This window comes from Papio anubis, chromosome 6 (genome assembly GCF_008728515.1).
Source record: "Papio anubis isolate 15944 chromosome 6, Panubis1.0, whole genome shotgun sequence".
Classification (NCBI taxonomy): Eukaryota; Metazoa; Chordata; class Mammalia; order Primates; family Cercopithecidae; genus Papio; species Papio anubis.
Window position 1 is genome coordinate 36,917,767 of NC_044981.1, and position 20,531 is coordinate 36,938,297.

The 20,531-nt window shown below is 36.7% G+C and overlaps 1 protein-coding gene across 6 annotated transcripts in view; it reads right to left on the bottom strand.

The window, feature by feature from the left end:
- Nucleotides 1-20,531, bottom strand: part of BTBD9 (BTB domain containing 9) — a 480,044-nt gene that overhangs the window by 396,447 nt on the left and 63,066 nt on the right. For all 6 annotated transcript variants that reach the window (XM_031667673.1, XM_031667674.1, XM_031667675.1 and 3 more), the window contains exons 5-6: nucleotides 20,122-20,341; nucleotides 17,508-17,627 (exon numbers count right to left, since the gene is read on the bottom strand). In XM_031667673.1, coding sequence (XP_031523533.1) covers nucleotides 17,508-17,627; nucleotides 20,122-20,341 — 340 coding nt within the window. The remainder of the gene's footprint in view (nucleotides 1-17,507; nucleotides 17,628-20,121; nucleotides 20,342-20,531) is intronic.

Below are 20,531 nucleotides of genomic sequence, written 5' to 3' on the forward strand. Positions count from 1 at the left end.
CTATAAAAAATCATAAAAGAAAACCTAGGAAATACCATCTATCTATATGTCAGCCTTGGTAAAGAATTTATGACTAAGTCCTCAAAAGCAATAGCAACAAAAACTGACATGTAGGACTTAATTAAACTGAAGAGCTTTTGCACAGCAAAAGAAACTATCAACAGAATAAACAACCCACAGAATGGGAAAAAATATTTGCAGACTATGCATCTGACAAAGGTCTAATACCCAGAATTTATAAGGAACTTAATTCAACAAGCAAAAACCAAATAGCTCCATTAAAAAGGGGGCAAAGGACATGAACAGACACTTCTCAAAAGACCTACAAGTAGCCAAAAAACATATGAAAAAATGTTCAACGTCACTAATCATCAGAGAAATACAAATCAAAACCACAATGTGATACCACCTCACATTAATCATAATAGCTATTACCATTATTTTTTACTTGTCAGAAATAAATAAATGTTTTATTTGTATATATGCAAAATCAAAATCTTTTTGTACACAAAATATTTGCAAATTAATAAAAATAAAACATTCCTGCTAAATATAATCCTTTAGACAAACATTAAAAAAACTACACAATATTTTGCTTTCCCTTTTTTGAAATTTATTTTTTATTTTTTTAACTTTTGATTTAGGTTCAGGGATACATGTGCAGGTTGTTTATATAGGTAAATTCATGTTACAGGGGTTTGAGGCACAGATTATTTCATCACACAGGTACCCATTATAGTACCCAATAGTTATTTTTCTGATACTCTCCCTCTTTCCACCCTCCCGCCTCAAGCAGACCCCAGTGTCTACTGTTCCCCTCTTTGTGTTCATGTGTTCTCATTATTTAGCTCCCACTTATAAGTGAGAACATACAGCGTTTGGTTTTCTGCTACCAGATTAGTTTGTTAAAGATAATGGCCTCCAGCTCCATCCATGTTCCTGCAAAGGATATGATCTCGCTCTTTTTTTATGGCTGCATAGTATTCCATGGTGTATATGTACCACATTTTCTTTATCCAGTCTACCACTGATGGGCATTTAGGTTGATTCCATGTCTTTGCTATTATAAATAGTGCTGCAATGAACATATGCATGCATATGTCTTTGTGGTAGAACAATTTATAATGCATTGGGTATATACTCAGTAATGGGATTGCTGGGTCAAATGGTAATTCTGTTTTTAGTTCTTTAAAGAAATAGCCCCACTGCTTTCCACAGTGGTTGAACTAATTCACACTCCTACTAGCAGTGTATAAGTATTCCCTTTTCTCCACAATCTCACCAGCATCTGTTATTATTTTACTTTTTGATACAGAATGGCTATTAAAAAATAACAGATGCTGGAGAGGCTGCGGAAAAACAGGGAAGGATTATATACTGTTGATGGGAATGTAAATTAGTTCAGCCACTGTAGAAAGCAGTTTGGAGACTTCTCAAAGAACTTAGAACTACCATTCAATTCAGGAATCCCTTTATTTGTTATATACCCAAAGGAAAATAAATTGTTCTACAAAAAAGATACATGAACTCATATGTTCACTGCAGCAGTATTCACAATAGCAAAGATATAGACTCAATCTAGGTGTCCATCAAAAGTGGACTGGATAAAGAAAATATGGTACATATACACCATGCAATAATGCACAGCCATAAAAAAAGAATGAAATCATGTCTTTTGCAGCAACAGGAATGCTGCTAGAGGCCATCACCCTAAGCAAATTAACACAGGAAGAGAAAACTACTCTCTCACTTATGAGTGGGAGCTAAACAGTGGGTACATATGCAAATAAAGATGAGAACAGTAGACACTCAGGACTACCGGTGGGGGAGGGGGCAAGGGCTGAAAAACTACTTATTGGGTACTACGCTCACTACCTGGGTGACAGGACCATTTGTAACCTAAACCTCAGCGAAACACAATATACCCATGTAACAAACCTGCATATGTGCCCCCTGAATGTAAAATAAAAGTTGAAATTAGAGAGAGAAAAGAGAAAGAAAGAGCATGCCAGTGCACCTAGTACTATAAGGCACCTATCCTTATTACCAATACCCTGCAGATAATGCCATTTTCAAAACAAGATATTTACAATTTGTATTTTTCTTAAGAAGCCAAAATCCGCAAAGATCAAATTGTGATGTGGACTCCTTCAGACCCAGATTCTGTAGGGTACACTTAAAAACACATGCTTTGCAGTCTTAAAGACTACACAGGAAAACAGAAGTCATCACAATACGAAAACAACATTCTTTCTGTTACACGAAATGGAGGTGTGTCCTATTCCATTGACTGTCTTTCTCCTTCCCTCTTCAGTTTCTTCCTCCTGGATCCATTTAATCAGTATTTAAACATGCTTTAGCACCTCTCATCTTTAAAAAGCACATGCATTTCTAGTGTCCACCAGGTACCTGTATTTACCTTCATGGCAAAGTTTTTCAAAAAAAGTGATCTATTCTTTTTTCTTCATTTCCTCATCTCCCAGAACTTGTAAAAAGTAACTTCAACTCCCTATTTATTTTTAAAAACGATCGTATAGCAAGTATAACAAAAAATAAATAAAAATCTAATAATACTTGCTTAATCAATATTAAAGTTTGGTGTGTATCCTTCCACACCATTCTCTATTCTCATATAAATCCAAATAAACATTTATATACATATGTAAGGTTGTTTATTGACAAAAGAAGTATCTCTGTGTTTTTCATCAACAATTTTTATTAAAATCCCTCTAGGTTTATTCATATGGATATAATTAATTTTTTTCCATTTTAATTAACTCCCCTATTGATGGGCATTTTGGTAGTTTTCAGTTTTTTGAAGCTATAAGCAATGCTGCAATAAGCATGCTTACACACCTATTTTCTTTGAATGAATTTTGCTAACGGGGGATTGCTGGCTTAATGGGTGTATGTATGTTTAATTTTATTATAAAGTGTACATTTGCTTCTTTAACCCACTCTAATCTGATTTCCACCACTACTGTATCAGTAAAACTGCTCCTACCAAGGTGAACCGTGCACTGGGTGTTGCCAGGGCTGATGGACACTTTCCATCCCTCATCTACTTGATCTGGCGTTGATGACCTGTCCCTCTTTCTTGAAATCACACATTCTTGACTGTCCTTTTCTTGCTGGCCATTCCTTCCCTATTTCTTTCTCCTCTTCTACCGAAGCAAATTTTGGAGCACTTCAGACTCAGTCCTAGGTCCTCTTTTCTTTTTCCTCTACACTTTACTACATTCTATTTCTTTTGGATCTAATTGGCTCCTATGGCTTCAAATATCATCCTCTATGACAACAATCCTTAAGGTTCTATTTCTAGCCCAGGCCTCCTTTTCCATCTTCGAGCCTATGTCTAACAATGCTCCCTGGAAGTCACATAAGCTGAAGAACACATCTCAAATCCACTCGTTTCTCTCTGACTCCACTGCCACGATCCTTACACGAGACCACCACTCCTCTTCTATGCTACAACAGAGGTCTCCTAACTGGTTTTGCTCCTTCCACTCCCGCCTACCTCAATCCATTCCCCACAAGGAGGCAAAGGCTTTCAAAAACTAAAGTCAGATCATGTCACAACCTTCACCTTCCCAGGGGCCGCACTTTTGATAGACTACTACAAGCTCTTTAACGTGCCCCCCACACATATGCAGACCTGAACGACTGCATCATTTACCCATCTTTCCCCCTCTACCTCGCTGCCACTCCCAGTACACTGATGTCTTTTCATTTCCTTAAGCAAGCCAAGTTCTTTCCTTCCTCAAGATTTCCCTACCTGTCTCTGCTGCAAATGCTTTCTCCTTTTGCCTTTGCCTATCTAACTCTTAATCATCACTTAGGTCTCAAAGATCTCTTCCCTGAAGGACCTCCCCTGACTCCCCAGTTTAAATTGTATTCATGTTATACCTTTACTGCCCACTTGTGCTTTTCTCTCTCCACACTTATCAGAGCTTATAATTCTTTCTTTACTTGCAATTATTTTGTTTAATATCTGACTCTCCTACTAAGCTGTAAGCTATAAGGGTAAGGGATGTGTGTTTAAAACTCCCCACTGTAGTTCCAGTCCCAGTACAGTTCCTGTCACGTAGCAGGCACTCAGTATGTATTTGTTGAATAAATAGGGAAAAAATACTTTTATTTCATTTGGGATATCAAAAATTCCCTGGAGGAAGTGGCATTTCAGCTTGCTAAATGAATAGATGGGATTTCAGGAGCGGAGATGAGAGAAGAACATTTCAGAAAGAGGAACTGAGACCACATGTTTGGTACTAGTTAGAGATTTTTTAATCCAAGATTCAACTTAATCCTGGCACCAAGCATAAAATAAGAATCTCACTTTATGGCCAGGTGTGGTGGCTCATGCCTGTAATCCCAGCACTTTGGGAGGCCAAGGTGGGCAGATCACAAGGTCAGGAGATCGAGATCATCATGGCTAACACGGTGAAACCCCGTCTCTACTAAAAATACAAAAACAAAATTAGACAGGTGTGGTGGTAGGCACCTGTAGTCCCAGCTACTTAGGAGGCTGAGGCAGGAGAATGGCATGAACCCGGGAGGTGGAGCTTGCAGTGAGCCAAGATCGTACCACTGCACTCCAGCCTGGGCGACAGAGCGAGACTCCGTCTCAAAAAAGAAAAAAAAAAAAAAAGAATCTCACTATACGAAAACAAAGCAGATAAAATAGCAAATGTCACCATTTTCTTCTTAAATAATAATTCTGCAACTAGCTCAAAGTGATTCCTTCACAACTTCTGTCTACCTGTGTCACCCCATTTCCTAGTCACTTAGGTTCCAAACTTCGAAATTCTCATTGGCTCAACTTCTTGATTTTTTTTCTCCATCAGTCATAAAGTTTGACTGGTTTTTCTTCTGAACTGTCTTTTACAGCTATTTCCTTTCACCATTTAACCAAAGACATTCTAATTCAAGCCCTCTTCACTAATCACATCACTGCAACCTTTTCCTAAACAGGGTTTCTCAACCTTGACACTATTGACATTTGCGGCTGGATAATTCTTCATTGTAGGGAGATGTCCTGTGCATTGTAAGATGTTTAATAGCATCTCTGGTTTCCACTCACTAGATACCAGTAGTATGCACCACCTCAAAACAGTCTCCAGACATTGCCAAATATCCCTTAAGGGAGCAAATTCACCCCCAGTTGAGAACCACTGTTCCCATGAGATGACCTCATGGGAAAAGGCCTGTCAAACCATCTGAGCAAAACACAAACTATCCTTTGAGGCTAACTCAACTTTCATCTTTTCTATGAAACTGTGATGTCTATCAACAAGTGCACAGTTGTTTAATTTTTACAAATAATGACAAATCTGCATAAAACAAATGAGACCATGATTTGCTTGTCAGTTCAAACAAAGATTCAAAATAATGATAATGCCCATTGTTGATAAGAATGTGGGAAAATAGAAACTATCATTCATGGAGAGGAATAAACTGGTACAATATTTGTGGATAGCATTTAGTAAAATGTTTCACACTTTGAGATGATTATAATACTTTGACTCTGCTTGTTTAGAGATAATCAAAGGGGCAAAGACTACATTGTTCTGTAATTGCAAAACTGGAAACATCCTAAAGGTCCCTTAATAGGGAACTGGTCAGGTAATCAACAAGCAACAATACATTTAGAACACTGTGCTATTGTTTAAAAGGATAAAGTAGGTTGGTCTGAAGGTAGTGAGTTATCTTAATTGATTGTTCACAGTCAGTTACAGATCGAAATCCTTATTCTACTCTTTGTCCACTTCTCACTACTGCACTTGACTAAAAAAAATTAAAGATAAAAAAAATTCAAGGAGAAAGTAGATTTTTCGATATAGAATAACAACCACAATAAATATAAAGATATATGTGTAAGGTTTCAAAATAGCATGTACTATATAATACCATTTTTGTAAATAACATGTTTGTGTATGATTATACATAGAAGGCTAAAAGATATGTAAAAATATTAACCAAATTTCTGTAGTCAAATCATATTTTAAATGTATTAGAGGAACTGCTAAATCTTCTTGAAAAATCTTAAAGAAGTCAAGTTATTAATCTATACTTTAAAATCTTCAGTTTACTTAAAGCAGGTATATTCTCCACCTTTATTTCAGGCAAATATCCTGAGTTGAAATATTTTTTCTTAACCATACTTTTGCCCTAGAGAAATCAATGGTAAAAAGGAAGTTTACAGAGAAAAATATATTTTTGTGCACGACAGCTTACCGGAGTGATGCATCCATGAATCATACTGAAAATACGTCCCTTGAAATCAAAGAAAACAATATGTTTACACAAAGAATGTGCCCCAAAGCTCCCCAATAAAGAAAAGTGTTTAATCGAAATATTCATTGACAGCTGGTTAGTGCTGATTCTCAAGGAGAAAAGAAAATCAGTGTCATTGTAGTCTTTTGTTTTGTGTGTAAGAGCTGAATATGCAAATCAGCCCAAAATGGAGACTCATTATCTGTTTTACACTTCAAGTGTGATTTTAAGCACTGTAGGTATACATACACACACACATCCAAAATATACATATATCTCAACAAACCATGCACATCATCTGTTCAGAACTGGGAAACGCATGCATGCTTCTACAACATTAAATGGAAGGCAGATGGTAGTCACTGATCAACAGACATAAAATAAAGTCCTTCTAAATCCTGCTCCCTCTAACAGTCCTTCTAATTTTTTTCCTTAGAAAAATATCAAGCAGTTTTTTGTTACTGTTGATTTGCAACTCCAAAATTACAATGGGTAATGTAAAAGAGGATTTCAAAGAAGGAAAAACGTCTTTTGGCACAGATTTCTCTTTCATAGTCTTAGGCAGGCGATAACACTAACTTTGAAACTCATGGCATACTGTAGTTTTATCAGTAACAACTGCGTAAATTAGTTCTTTCTAATAACTGAAGATTTAGCTTTCAAAATACATAATTACTGATCATTTTAGTCTGCATCACATTTCTTTTGCAGGATGAGATGAACTAAAACAGCTGTTACATTCTAATAGCTTCATAATGTGCACAGAATTTCTATGACTATTAGAAATTAAACCTATAGCTTCTTATCAAGAAGGACATATTCATGTATATATATGACCCACATTATTTGCAAGAACAATTATTAACTAATGAAATTATAATTTGAAACATAAGGCCGCTAAAGAAAATATTACAGCTCTCTTTTTTATTTATTTATTTATGTATTTATTTTTTGAGATGGAGTCACTCTGTCGCCCAGGCTGGAGTGTAGTGGTGCGATCTCAGCTCACTGAAAGCTCCGCCTCCTGGGTTTAGGCCATTCTCCTGCCTCAGCCTCCCCAGTAGCTGGGACGACAGGCACCCGCCACCATGCCCGGCTAATTTTTTGTATTCTTAGTAGAGACGGGGTTTCACCGTGTTAGCCAGGATGGTCTCGATCTCCTGACCTCATGATCCGCCCATCTCGGCCTCCCAAAGTGCTGGGATTACAGGCTTGAGCCACTGCGCCCGGCCTACAGCTCTTAAATGAGGTCAATGCCAACAGTCCACTCCAATCCACAGTCCACTCCCCCCACCTTTCTTCGCATCAATAAAGTGCTTTGGGCTGAAGGAAGTCCAAGCGTTCATGCTACCACCATTCCTAGCAGGGACTGAGCCCTCTATTTTCATATTGGGAGATGAATTTTTAGAAGATGAACCAGGTCTGGCACTCTGCCCAGATTTTCTGGCAGCTGACAAGCAATCTTGTTTTACTTCTGGTCTACTCTCCCCTGAGCTAACCTTGTATCCACAGACAGCACCCTGATCTAGGGAACTTCTGCCATTTATAATGATCACTGAGAAAGCTCTGATGATTTTACTAACCATGGGACTTGTACTCACAGTTTTCTTTAAACATATTTTCTGTGGAAAACAATATAAAACTTTGTTTCCTGTTATTTCCTTCTAACACTGGGGGAAAAAAAAGTGTTAAAAGGATATTTTCCAGAAAAATAGATTATTATCCAGGTACCTGCATTCAGGGATCTTAGAGGGCTAAGGAGATTCAACAAGATATCTGATGAGCCACTACTAGCAAAGGAATATAAAGCAAGGTCCAGGAACTGCAAAATGATTTCAAAAGTATACAAGATATATAATTAATGGCTAATTGGGTGATTCAAGCTATAAATACTATGAAAGGTGAGAGCAATCGTCGTTAAGTAGTACGGGGTGAAATTTGAATGTACAAGATTTAACTCTTCACTGAGAGAATTATTAACTACTCAACAATATCTTTTCTAGAGCACCACTGCCAAAGTAAGCAGGATAGAAAAATGACTATGTAATTCACACACAAAAAAATCTGTATCGAAGTTTGTTTATCTACAAGATCTAATTGTCCCTCCATCTTCTTGGTCATCCAAAAAGCAATAAATGAAGTTTTGTTTCATTGATTGCATTTTCTTATTCACTTCAGAAGCTGGACTGAAGGTCCTGGAAACTCTTCCTCACCAGTTTCATTAATTCCTGGGTTCCATTCCCAGTTCAGTAGCTCGCTTTTGTCTCTGTTCCTTGTGCTGGAGGCTCTTGGCTCATATTTAGAAGCCCCCAAGTCCTGAATGGCTTTGCATTCTATTCCTTCCTTGCTTCAGGATTTCCTAAGTTTCACAAATAAGTGTTGGGAGAGTTGCAGTACAAGAAAACAGACTCCTAACGGATATTTCGCAAAGGAAAACTGATAGACTAACATTCATTTCCTCACGTGCAGCAGGTACCCAACAATGAAATATCTATATAACATATTATTTTTCTAAGCAAAAGACGCTAACTCAAGTCCTGGCTCCAAAGAGGGGGACTTTCTTTACCTCTTGGGAATTTTTACTGTTTTCTGTGACAACGTGATTTACAGTTCTTCAGAGGGAGTCTTTTAATCTTGTAGAAAGAAGTTTTAAAAGAGATAGCTTTAACTAAAACCAAGTAACTCCTAGATACCTTACACAGTTATACAAGGTAACACAGAAAGAGAAGATTGTCATTTATGTATGTTCTCTGAGCTTAGGGACATAGGTAGGAATTATGGGTGGGTAGATGGTAAATAGACAATTTTGACTTGCGAGACAAAAAAAAAAAAGGTATTTTTTGTAAGAACCAAGAATGACGCTATAGAAGCAGAAGAATCTAATGATGGAGAGCTTTGAGAGAAGGGTTTAGATTTGGTCAAGTCCAATGCAGAGTCTACCTTAGGTAAGTGTCCTGAATATACAGAACATTCTTCATTATTTTGCCTGGAAAGGCAAAAACTATATCATGAAATTCTTGAGAGCAGCCACTGTGTCTTGTTCATCTTTTTATATCTGGCACCTAAACGAGGTGCCTGCAATACAGCATGTGTTCAATAAATGTTTCTTGCATGAATGTCTGAATGAATAAATCCCATAAGTAATAAAGTAGTATTGAGAAGAAAAACATGAGAAAAAAGATGTTTGATGATCAACATAGAAGGTGCTACCTGAACTTAATCCTGGGCCTAACTGCTTGGGAAGCAACTGTTAGCAGAAGCAAATATAGTTTTTGCCCTTTCAGAATGAAAAACAGACAATGGCTGTTTGTGGTAATAACAACAGGTTATTAGTGTTAGTAACATCATCATCTCATGCAATAAGCTTATTAGGACACTAATTTATATTCTAAAATTATAAAATACAATGCAAAGGAAAAGGGCAACCCTATTTTATTTTCTCACACAAAAGAAGCTCAACATGTTATTATCCTTTAAACAAAACAAAACAAAGAAGCCTGGATTCAATTGAATAACTTAAGGACAAACAGTCATTTCTCAAAGGTCTTACTGAATATAAAACATGGCAGGTTTTTTGGGTTTTTTTTTTTTTTTTTTTTTTTGGCTATTGTTGTTGTGTTTTTCCCCCTAATAAAAGGATTCTAGGTGAAAATAATAAACAGAAAATTTCTCAACTAAAAAAAAAAAAAAAAGCAACTCAAGATGTGAAGAAATCTTGTAAATAAAAATTTCATAATATATGGAATTTGTTTCTAAACACAGCTGAATCAAAACAAGCTAGGATTTAAGAATATTAGGTTCACTCTATAATGATACTGTAAAATGATCTTATGGAGAACTAAGGGGCAGGAAAATTCGAAGCTCTGCAGACCAACTGACAAAACATACCTAGATAAAGGATTGCTGCACTCCCTTTGGAGCATTTTAAAACAGAAAACATATTATTAGTATAATGTGTGTGTAGTCTGGGTGACCAGCACTAGTAGAATTTGGCCATAGCAGGCCCTCCCCTACAGGATTGCTGGAAACTGCTCATTCCAAAGAGGCAGTAAGAGCTTCTTCAGGGCTCAATGCCTCCTTCTCCTACTAGCAAGGTAGAGCTATTTCTTTACCTTGATTCTTGCAGCAGCAATGTAATGTGGAGTCAGGCAGACCTGGTTACAAATTTAACTTTTCTAAGGCTCCATTTCCTCATCTATAAAATTAAGTAGTGGTTTTTCTCCTACAGGGCTATTATAAGAATTACACAAGGTAATGAGATGTGCCTGACCCATAGAAGATGCTCAATAAATGTTAGACTGTTCCCTTCCTACCTCTTCTGAGGTCCTGTAACCTCATTTCTCTTTATCCTCATTCCTCTTTTCTTCTGTTTTCTGATTCCTTTGAAATATTCAGAAAATCTATCTCCTATCTCCTTTGAGTTACTCTTCTCTTTCAAAATTCCAAAGGAAGGTTAAAAAAAACTTATTTGCATGAAACTGAATAGCTGGACTACAGAAGCTCACATTTCACCTATGCCTTGCAGATGACAACTCAAGAACTAGCTAGCAAGCACCAAAATATATACCTCTGGACTTTGGACATCATTAACTCAGCAGAAAGACTTAAATAGAACAAATAGTTTCACATGTTATTTCACAAATCACAGAGTTTCAGAACCATTTATATTTACATACGATGGTATAAAAAAGCAATTTTTAAATTCTCTTTTGCTTCGAGTAAAATTGTTATAATTTAGTGACACCATGTGGCTACACTTTGCTTTGCATTCTTAGAAGAAAATGTTCCTCTATGCGGGTTGCTCTTGCTAGTTCAACTGTAATATCAAGGTTGTAGGTAGATGGACAATTGAAACTAAGTATGAACTAAAAAGATTGGTTTTTTAAAAAATGAAACTATTCCTGTTTCTTTTACATCTGAATAAGGCATTTCTTGAATTGTGAAGCTCTCCAGTCGTAAGAAGAAAGTAAAGGCTCAGCATTATTCTAGCTAGGATTCTAAAGCAATCTAGTGAACACTGAATAATGTAAGAGTGTCTGCCTTTAAAAGTAAATAAGTATATCAATGCCCAGTTATGGGCGGAGGTGTAGGGAACAAAAGAGAAACGAAACAAGACACACATTATACAAGCGTTAATATGGCAGGAAACGAATACTTCCATAAATAGCAATGCTTATTTTCTCATTTGTTCTATGTAGATCTATAGCACTGTATAGGTACTATAATCTAATGAGAATAGGAGAAAAAAAATTATGCTGTATCTATTGACAGCAGGAATGAGAGGGGCCTAGAATGTATAGAAGCAATAAATGAGATTAAAATGCCATATATCAAAACACAGTAAAGTTAGAGTACTCATATAATGAGGTCTCCTACGTAGACCAGCTACTCCTGAATAACATTCAATGTACACCAAAGAAAATATTTAGATGTTGTGCAAATATCTAAAACAACGGGCCAGGCATGGTGGCTCACACCTGTAATCCCGGCACTTTGTAAGGCTGAAACAGTCAGATCGCTTGAGTTCAGGAGTTGAAGACCAGCCTGGGCAACACGGCAAGGCCCCCTACTAAAAATAGAAAAAACTAGCTGGGTGTGGTGGAACATGCCTGTAGTCCCGCTACTCAGGAGGGTGAGGTGAAAGAATCACTTGAGCCCAGGAGGCGGAGGTTGCAGTGAGCCAAGATGGCATTACTGCACTCCAGCCTGGGTGACAGAGCAAGCCCATCTAAAATACAAAGAAACACACACACACACACACAAACAAGTAAAACAATGACCAGAAAATATCACCCCCTTCATCTCAGCTTAAAACACCTGCCCCCTGTCTCTGGCCTTCTCTAACCACCCTATTTAAAATAATCCTCCTCCCCTGACCTCCATTACTATCACAGTACTATCTTTGCAACACTCATAATTATGTCATGTGCTCTTATTATTTGTTTGTTTCAGTCTGTTTCTACCAAATTCCAAGAGCACAGAAACCTTGGCAAACTTCTTCAGTGTTTGGCCTCAATATCAAGTACAACAAGAGCATAAAGTAGGCGCTTATTTGTTGAATGGGTGAGTAACGAATGAATACACAAAATCTGTTTCCTGAGCTGGTGAAGCATGCCTAAATTTCTTGTTGTAAGTGAAAGCAGAACCATTCTAGTGAGATGTTTATCATCACTTATGGCCTCTAATGTGACTATGACAACCAGAAGACAGGCTTGCAGCACATGCTCTATGATACCCTTTCTGTTTTCTATGACACATATGGCACACGACAATTTCTCATTCTAAGAAAAGAAGAAAAAGGAGGGCAGTGAACTACAATAATTAAAATACTTGCAGCAAGAATCAAAGAAATCAGTGGAACTGAGTAGTGTACACGCTAGAATCCAGCTCATGATAAATATGGCTGATCACATTAGGATAGCAAAAAATGATTATTAAATAAATGACTTTAGTCAACTGACTATCCCCACCTGAAAAGATATATGCAAAATATCCTGACTGTATTAAACACTTAGATATAAAGCTTTAAAAAAAAAGTAGTGGAAAAAAATATGCATATACACACAAAAGTTTAACATTCTCTAATATTAGAATGAGGAATAATCTTCTAATCATAATACCAAGCCAGAAAGCATTAAAAGACAGACAGATTTGAATACGTTTTTTAAAAAGTAAAATTCTATATGGCAAAAAGTACCAATAAAACACTAAAAATGTGTAACAAATTTCATATATGACAGGCAAAAGAATAATGTCATATACGTATGTATTGATACAAAGTTCTCACAAGACAAAAAGAAAAAGACAATTCTCAGAAGAAAAATATGCAGAAGACAAAAACAGGCTTTTCATAAATAAGAAATTAACAAATGGCCAGTATTAAAAGATACTTTAACTCACCAATAAAGAAATTCAAAGTAAAATAGGACTTTTGTTTTCAACAAATTATATATTACATTGGCAAAATGGTGACAGTGTCTGCATTGGTGAAGGTTCACAGAAAGGGGCATTTTTGCATGCAATTGGTAGAAATTGAGTACAACATTTCCAGATGACAAGTTTTATCAATATTTAAAATATATACCACATTATAACTTTATAATGAGAGATATTTCCATTTTGATATATTTTTTAAAAAGGAAATAAAGAAAGAAACCCAGTTTTGTATTAAACAAGTTCATCTCTCCTATGCCAGGCTCTAAATTATCAACTTACACCCATCTCAACACCCTGTCTGGCCTTGTCTCCAGTAAACAATGCTCCTAATCCTCCTCTAAACTCAGTCCAGCCCCTGAGGTAAATCCCTCTCCCACCTACGCTCTTCTTCCCTCTCTCAACGGGCATAACCTTGAGAACTTTGCTTTTAGCCCTGCTTTCTTCTCTCTCAACTTCCAGGTTTTAGACCAAGATTTCACTTGCAATTCCAGCCACCAGTCACATGCACACTTTGAATTCTACTTCTACCCATTCACACTCATGTTTTAAAGTTTTCTCATTTTTCAGCAATATTATATGGCTGCCAAATTAACAGCACCATGTTGAGGAAGAGCTCAAAATTTTAAAAGCACCCCCACAGTACTCAATATTCACTATTCCTTACTAGTGTTTTCTGTTCAGTACTAGACTCGATCATCTAAGGTGGAAAGGACTGAGAGAGAGTTTACCAGATAACCAAGAAGACAATTTGAAGGTTACAGATTATGGGTAAAGCGGAAATTGCCTTCCCTTAGAAAGAAAAGGCTGATAAGACATAACATGGTTCTCAAGGCATATGAAAAATTGAGCATAAATTGATGAGTCACTTTTCTCCATTCCAGTTAAAGTCTGAAGGGGGTAACTGGTCTAAGCTTTTGGCTACATACAGTAATCCCCACTTAACTCACAAACATTCCTAAAACGAGTCCAGAAAGGCAAAGCGGACCATTGCCCTGCATTCATTATCATGGTTGGAATGATCACACTGGCTCTGAAGACTGATGTTATCTACCACCAGATAACATTGACTATCTTGCTGAGGTGAATTCTGACTGAATTACATTTGACAAGACAGATGAATGGCAAATCTTATGTTATATATATTTTACCAACGAAAATATATGAAAACTCCTAGACATATACAAAGATGGGCTGGTTGTTAAGCTAAAACTGTTTAAGCCATGTTTTGGACTGTATGTATGGATTGGCAATAAAAAAAGTACCAAAAAGACTAGGCTCCAGAGGTGAGAGTGACAGCCACTTCACAATGAGAGCTACCATGACCAACGAGGATGGCAGGGATGACTCTCTCTGAAGGTCTGAAATTAGGAAAAATAATAAAAATGACTGCCATTTATTGAGCCCCTCCTTTCTGCCAGAACTGTGCTCCGTACATGTAAATGTGCTATATCATCTAACTCTCACATCTAACCCCACGAAGAGGTGTTGGTATTCCTATCCTTTATGGATGCAGATACTAGGGCTCAGAGAGGCACAATCTTATCACAACACAAATATGAGGTGAAACAAAGATTTGAGAGGAGCTCTACCTAACTCCACAGCCCATTATTTTTCTACTACACAATTCTGATTCATATGCGGTTTAGCCTAAACTCAAGAGAGAGGATGGGGTAATCTCAGATTTCCCATTCATCAGGTGTTATTTTTGTGAATGTATTAGATGTAATCTTTCATCAATACATGACACTTACATTCTTCAGGAATAACCTCCAAATTCAGTTTCCTGAAGAAAAAACAAAGTAACCTTTGCAAAGAATTCAGAACCATTTACCATTACAGAGAATTTTCCAGCATTCATATATGTATTAATGAATACATAGATTAAAAAGTCCCAAGGAATATATGTACATATTAATGTTCGATCAATCTCTCTTCATTAGATAGTCATTGCCTTGACACCATGAAACCTATGCTAACATTTATAGAGTATCTACTGCATACAAGGTCACAGTCTGAGCACTGTGCAAGAATAATAAAAGATTAGAATCCATACTCCCTTCCTCCAAGAGCTTGTAATTTTAGTATCAGAGGCAAGATAAACACGCAAAGGACACTAAAGAACAAAGCTGCCATACAAACGTGCAAATTAACGAACATAATGCAAATTGAACACTTACGTGCTGAGGAAATAAAGAATTTATTTGCCCAGTGAAGTTCTTGGAAGAAGTGTAGTTAGAACATTGTTTAGTAGACAATAAATAATTGTGAAGATAAGAAACACCAAGACATCCTCAGTTAATCTATAGACATACTCTTAGGTTCATTTTTAAATACTATAAAATTACGAACTAGTAAAAAAGGCAGTTTACTAAGGAAAGTAGTAATTAATATAATAAGGTGGTTTGAATTTTTAAAAAATTCTTATTAACATGGATATCAAGATTCTTTCCTCTTCTTGTTATCATTATCACTAAGATCACTGTTGCTCAGTATTTTTCAACCAGAACTGGGAGCTGGCTATACCAAGACAAAAACTAGCATCATGAATATAGCCAGTCTCTAAACACATAACAGCTCTACCAACAAAGTCAAGGCCAGACAGGAAAGACAAAATAAGGAGAGTATAATCATGCTCACTAATATACAAAGGTAAAGTATATTTTCTAAAAGCCAGAGATCATGATCAAAGGCACATATTTCCATACATACAACAGCAGCTTTCAGGTGGGTAAAGCACACAGGCTGTCAGGTATTATATTCATGATGATTTGTTCTGAGAGTCATGTTCCTGTTGTTGCAAATTAAATGCAAACACATAGTCCTTCAGTCCATATCAGACGCTTTGTTATGCTGCCTGTGTTTTAATCAGATATAACAGTAATAACCAGAGTCAATGCAGACTCAACCTCCTCCTCCACATGGGGGTCCCTCTGTCACTCTGGAAGTATCCCCAGGCAGCTCTAAGATATGGAATCTTCACTCAATTTCTTGTCCCTCTTATTTTAATCCATTCAAAACTCCTCTGATAAAAGAGCAACTGCCAGACCTGAGACACTTAAGTCTGTCTTTGGGGAAATGAAATTGATTTTCTTCATTTTCACACAAGAGGATCCCTGGGTAATAACATTGTGTCTGGTCATACCAATAAAAAAAAAATGTAGGCAACGTTCTTTACTGTACCAGAGGCTGAACAGTTTTGTGAAGTTCCTATAGTGGAGGTAAAAATTCAGCCTTTTGCTCTTAGACCATAAGTTTCACAAGTATAAGAGTAACTTCTGACCAAGAGACTAAGTGCTTTGGTGCCTCCCCATCTGCTCCCAATCAGCCACAGTGGGAGATCAGATGGGTCATGGGTGAGGGGCCAGCCCCACATTCTCCATGGTGTACACTCACCTTATTCCTTCCCTTTTCTTCCTGAGCAAACAAACTAATCATGTTCTACCTTTAATCTTTTGACTTTAAGGTAAAGAATATCTAAGGGCAATTTCCAGTGAGAAAACTACAACAGAAAAAAACAGCAGAATTTTGGGGCCCTTTAACCACCTAAACAAATTCACTCATTTTTATAGGCTTTACAAAATTTCAGAAATTTTAAATGATGGATTATACCTAAAGGGAGAATATGAAATATTAAAACGGTAGCTTTTTGATATTTTTAAAAGACAACAATATTGAGGGCTGCAATACATAACAAAAATAAAAGCGGAGGTGCTCTGGCTGAAGAGAAGCTCTGAGCCTAGAGCCCCACTAGCTAAGCCTCATTTGCCCCAAATGCAACCCCACTTGAAACACCCGTTCTGTCAAACCCCATTTGTTAACCACTAACCTACAGAAAAAACAGATAATCAGAACATGCACACTGGCATTCAAAAATCTCCTCCGGCCCTGGCCATTGCCAAGGAAGACTCCAGAAATCTCTCTCATGGCTTTCCTAAGAAGAATGCACCCCTAACAAGAATTCTGCTTTCAATGTTTCACAACGAATATGACCATTAGCTGTATAGCACAGAGCTTAAAAAAATTCCACTTCTCAAATGTTCCCTGTCCCTTCTCATTCATTCATGTGTGTACTACATATGTATTATACAAGACATGTTGTATAAATAGTTCCACAACACACTGTAAATATTAAGATGCGTAATTTTTCCATACTTTCCTAAGTTTTTTACTTGGGATATGTTTAGTAGTTGACATCCTGAAAAACTCTTTTTTCAAGATGAAAAAATGCAGTTCTGCTTCTCAAAGTCCAATCTCCTTATACAAAAATAAAAATCATTTATTAACCACTGAGAACTAACCTGCAGACACGGGCTGGAAAATATAATTTCTGCCAAGAACGACACAGATACTGGGAATGGTCTATCACTCTAACCCAGTCAAGTTCATCCATTGACACTTCAATGAAGTATGAATAAGACCTGTGAATCAAAAGGAAAAAGCAGAAAAAATTACCATATTAAAATAACAATACAAAACTGTACTTTAATAAACTGTTAAAAGATACAAAAATACAGAATTCACTAATTACATTTTCTACATAATGAAATTCAAATAACAAAACAATGTTATGACAGCATTCACCTACAATGCACTGAAATTATCTCTCAGGTTGTCTGTCTGCTTTCTCAAATCATAAGCTGCTTAAGAACAAAGGCCATCCTGTATTTATACTCATATCCCCAGGGTCCTACACAGTACTTGACACATCAGGCATGCGAGATATTTACTCCTTTTCAAACATGGTCAGGATGCCTCACCTATACCATATTAGAAGATACATGATGCTACGAGAGAGAGAAGAACAGAAAATAGAGAAGCAGGAAGTATACTTTCTCCCTCTACCTTCCCAGGCCAGGGTGTTCGGCCACCCCTCTAAGGAAGAAAGTCAACTTGGAATGGTTCCCCCACAGAGGGCAGCCTATCTCCTGCTGCCTACCAGTCTCCTACCCTCCCATACATACAAGCTACCCGCAAACAAATAAATGACACCAGTCAAGGGATAATGCACGTTTCTTTTGGGTACAACTTAAAACTTGCCAGCTGATAATCTGGCAGTAATGAAAACAGCCTATCATCCTCCCCTAGTCAGCTACTCCGAACCATTACATGCAGGTCCCATCCTGAACAAATCTATATTCCCCTGTCATAAGCCAAATTTAAATCTGAGATGCAGTTATTACTTGTACTGTAATATCAACAGGAACAATCTTGGAAGATTTAGGTGACCATAAATGTCATCCTGCAACCCACAGTTGTGACCAGAAAAGGTCAGCTTATTTTGTGTCATCCTTTCATTTTCTTTGCTGTCCCCTCACTCCCATTCATTTTATCACTCAGTCTCAAACTGGTTATAACCTTTTATTGAACCTCTCTGGGTTATCAGTAACACAGGCTATAATTTTACAACACGTCAGAATCTTTTTGGCTTAAGATTCTGAATTTTTCACCTTTGCTTAGAATGGCAACAATTTCTGTAAGAAAAGAACTGTTATGTGGTAAAGTTAAATCCCTCGTGAATGTAATGCACATACTAACACAAAGTGGCCTATAAATATTTAACATCACAGAAACGATGACAACCACTTCGTTTCAAATATACTAAACTTTTATTATTTTTATAATAATTTCACTATTAGTTAAATGAGTGAAATACGTAAAGCTTTTAGAACAGTGTCTACCACGTAAAAGTAATGAAAGTGCTGCAAATACGTATTATTATTATTATACTGTTGTTATTAATCAGAGACTCTTGGAAATGAGATATGTGGATTGGTTCCACTTTGCCAATTAAAAACATCAAATTATATCCAATAAGCTACATATTAGAAAATATATTCTTAATAAAAAGCAAACAGGAAAAGATAACCTGGGGATCTCACACACCCACGCACATGGGAAATGCTGACGCTTACTTCATAAAGCTTCCCTTTACACTGGGCTCAAATGGCCTAAAAAGCCAGGGTGGTGGCAGTGGTGCTAACAGAAGAAACACACTACCTTGTAAGGTTTGCAGGACACCATCATCATTACTATTTAAGCCCTTCATGCCCAGATCTAAAGAGGCATCAGTGGGGCACAGTTTCTGGGTAGGCAGGGTTTAGGTTTATGATAAACAGCAATGAAGGAAACAGTTCAGTTCTTGTCGCCATACTGCCCTGGTACTTCTGCCATTATGGTTGAACCTAGAAGCCACAGTGGGTGAAAGCATCACAGTGGCTGGACGAAAGGCAGAATTCTGAAGCCCCCAAGAAACTGAATGGGTTCCCAAACTGGATTAAATTTTCTCACAAATTTCTTTTGTTTTGAGGATAATACTTATCTACACACTGAAAGACAATATTTCTCTTTGCCATAGGGTAAAATGCATTTAAAAGGTTATAATACCCAAAACTAATGAATCAAGTAAATAATGTTAACTCATGGTAGAATATAAAACAACTATTAAAAATACATTTTAGAGGAATATTTTTTAAAGGGTAGAATGTTCACAATGTATTAAAAGTAAAATTAGCTTTTTGTATATCTAATCCATAAAACTATGTTTGCGCAGGTTTCTGTTTTGTGTGTGTATGTGTCCATGCATAATTGAAAAAAACACTAGCTAGGTACATATGAAGATTAATAATCGGTAATGAGATTACTAGCAATTTTTATCTTCTTCTATGTGCTTTTCTATATTTTCTACCATTTCTACAATAAACACATATTATTTTTATAAGAAGAAAAAAACAAAAAAGTGTATTTCTTTTAAAGAAATGTACCCTTTAACTCTTTCCCCAAAACCAACCTTCAAGAGATAGCAGAATGATCACAAAGAGATAAACCATCATATCTATGTAACAAAAGTAGATGACCACAAAGTTAAGTCATCTCAAATATAATGTCAGTTTCTAAGTCATGCTAATCACTTACCGACTATCTCGGTCCCATAGGAGTATCCGTACGTGATTGATAATGGACGGCTGACCTAGCTTAATCTCGATGCCAGAACGGCAGTCATCATCAATTGGGTGCCTTGAAAATCCATGGTCCAAATCATAATTTTGAGTATCACCATCTAATAAGGCTGATTTCAGCTCCCCCTTTACAACTTGGGCTCCATACTTCATAGTTGCAATGTTTTCTTCTGGTACTACAGTTAAAAATAGAAAAAGCTAGGTTAATGGTCAAGTTATTCTATATTTTTTGAAAAAAAATAATTCTAGCATTCCACTTTATTCTAGTATCTGCATTTAAGAAGAGCATAGGCAAGTTTATGGGACAGAAAATACAGAACATCTATGAGGATTAAGACACCATTCAGAGGCCAGGTGCAGTGGCTC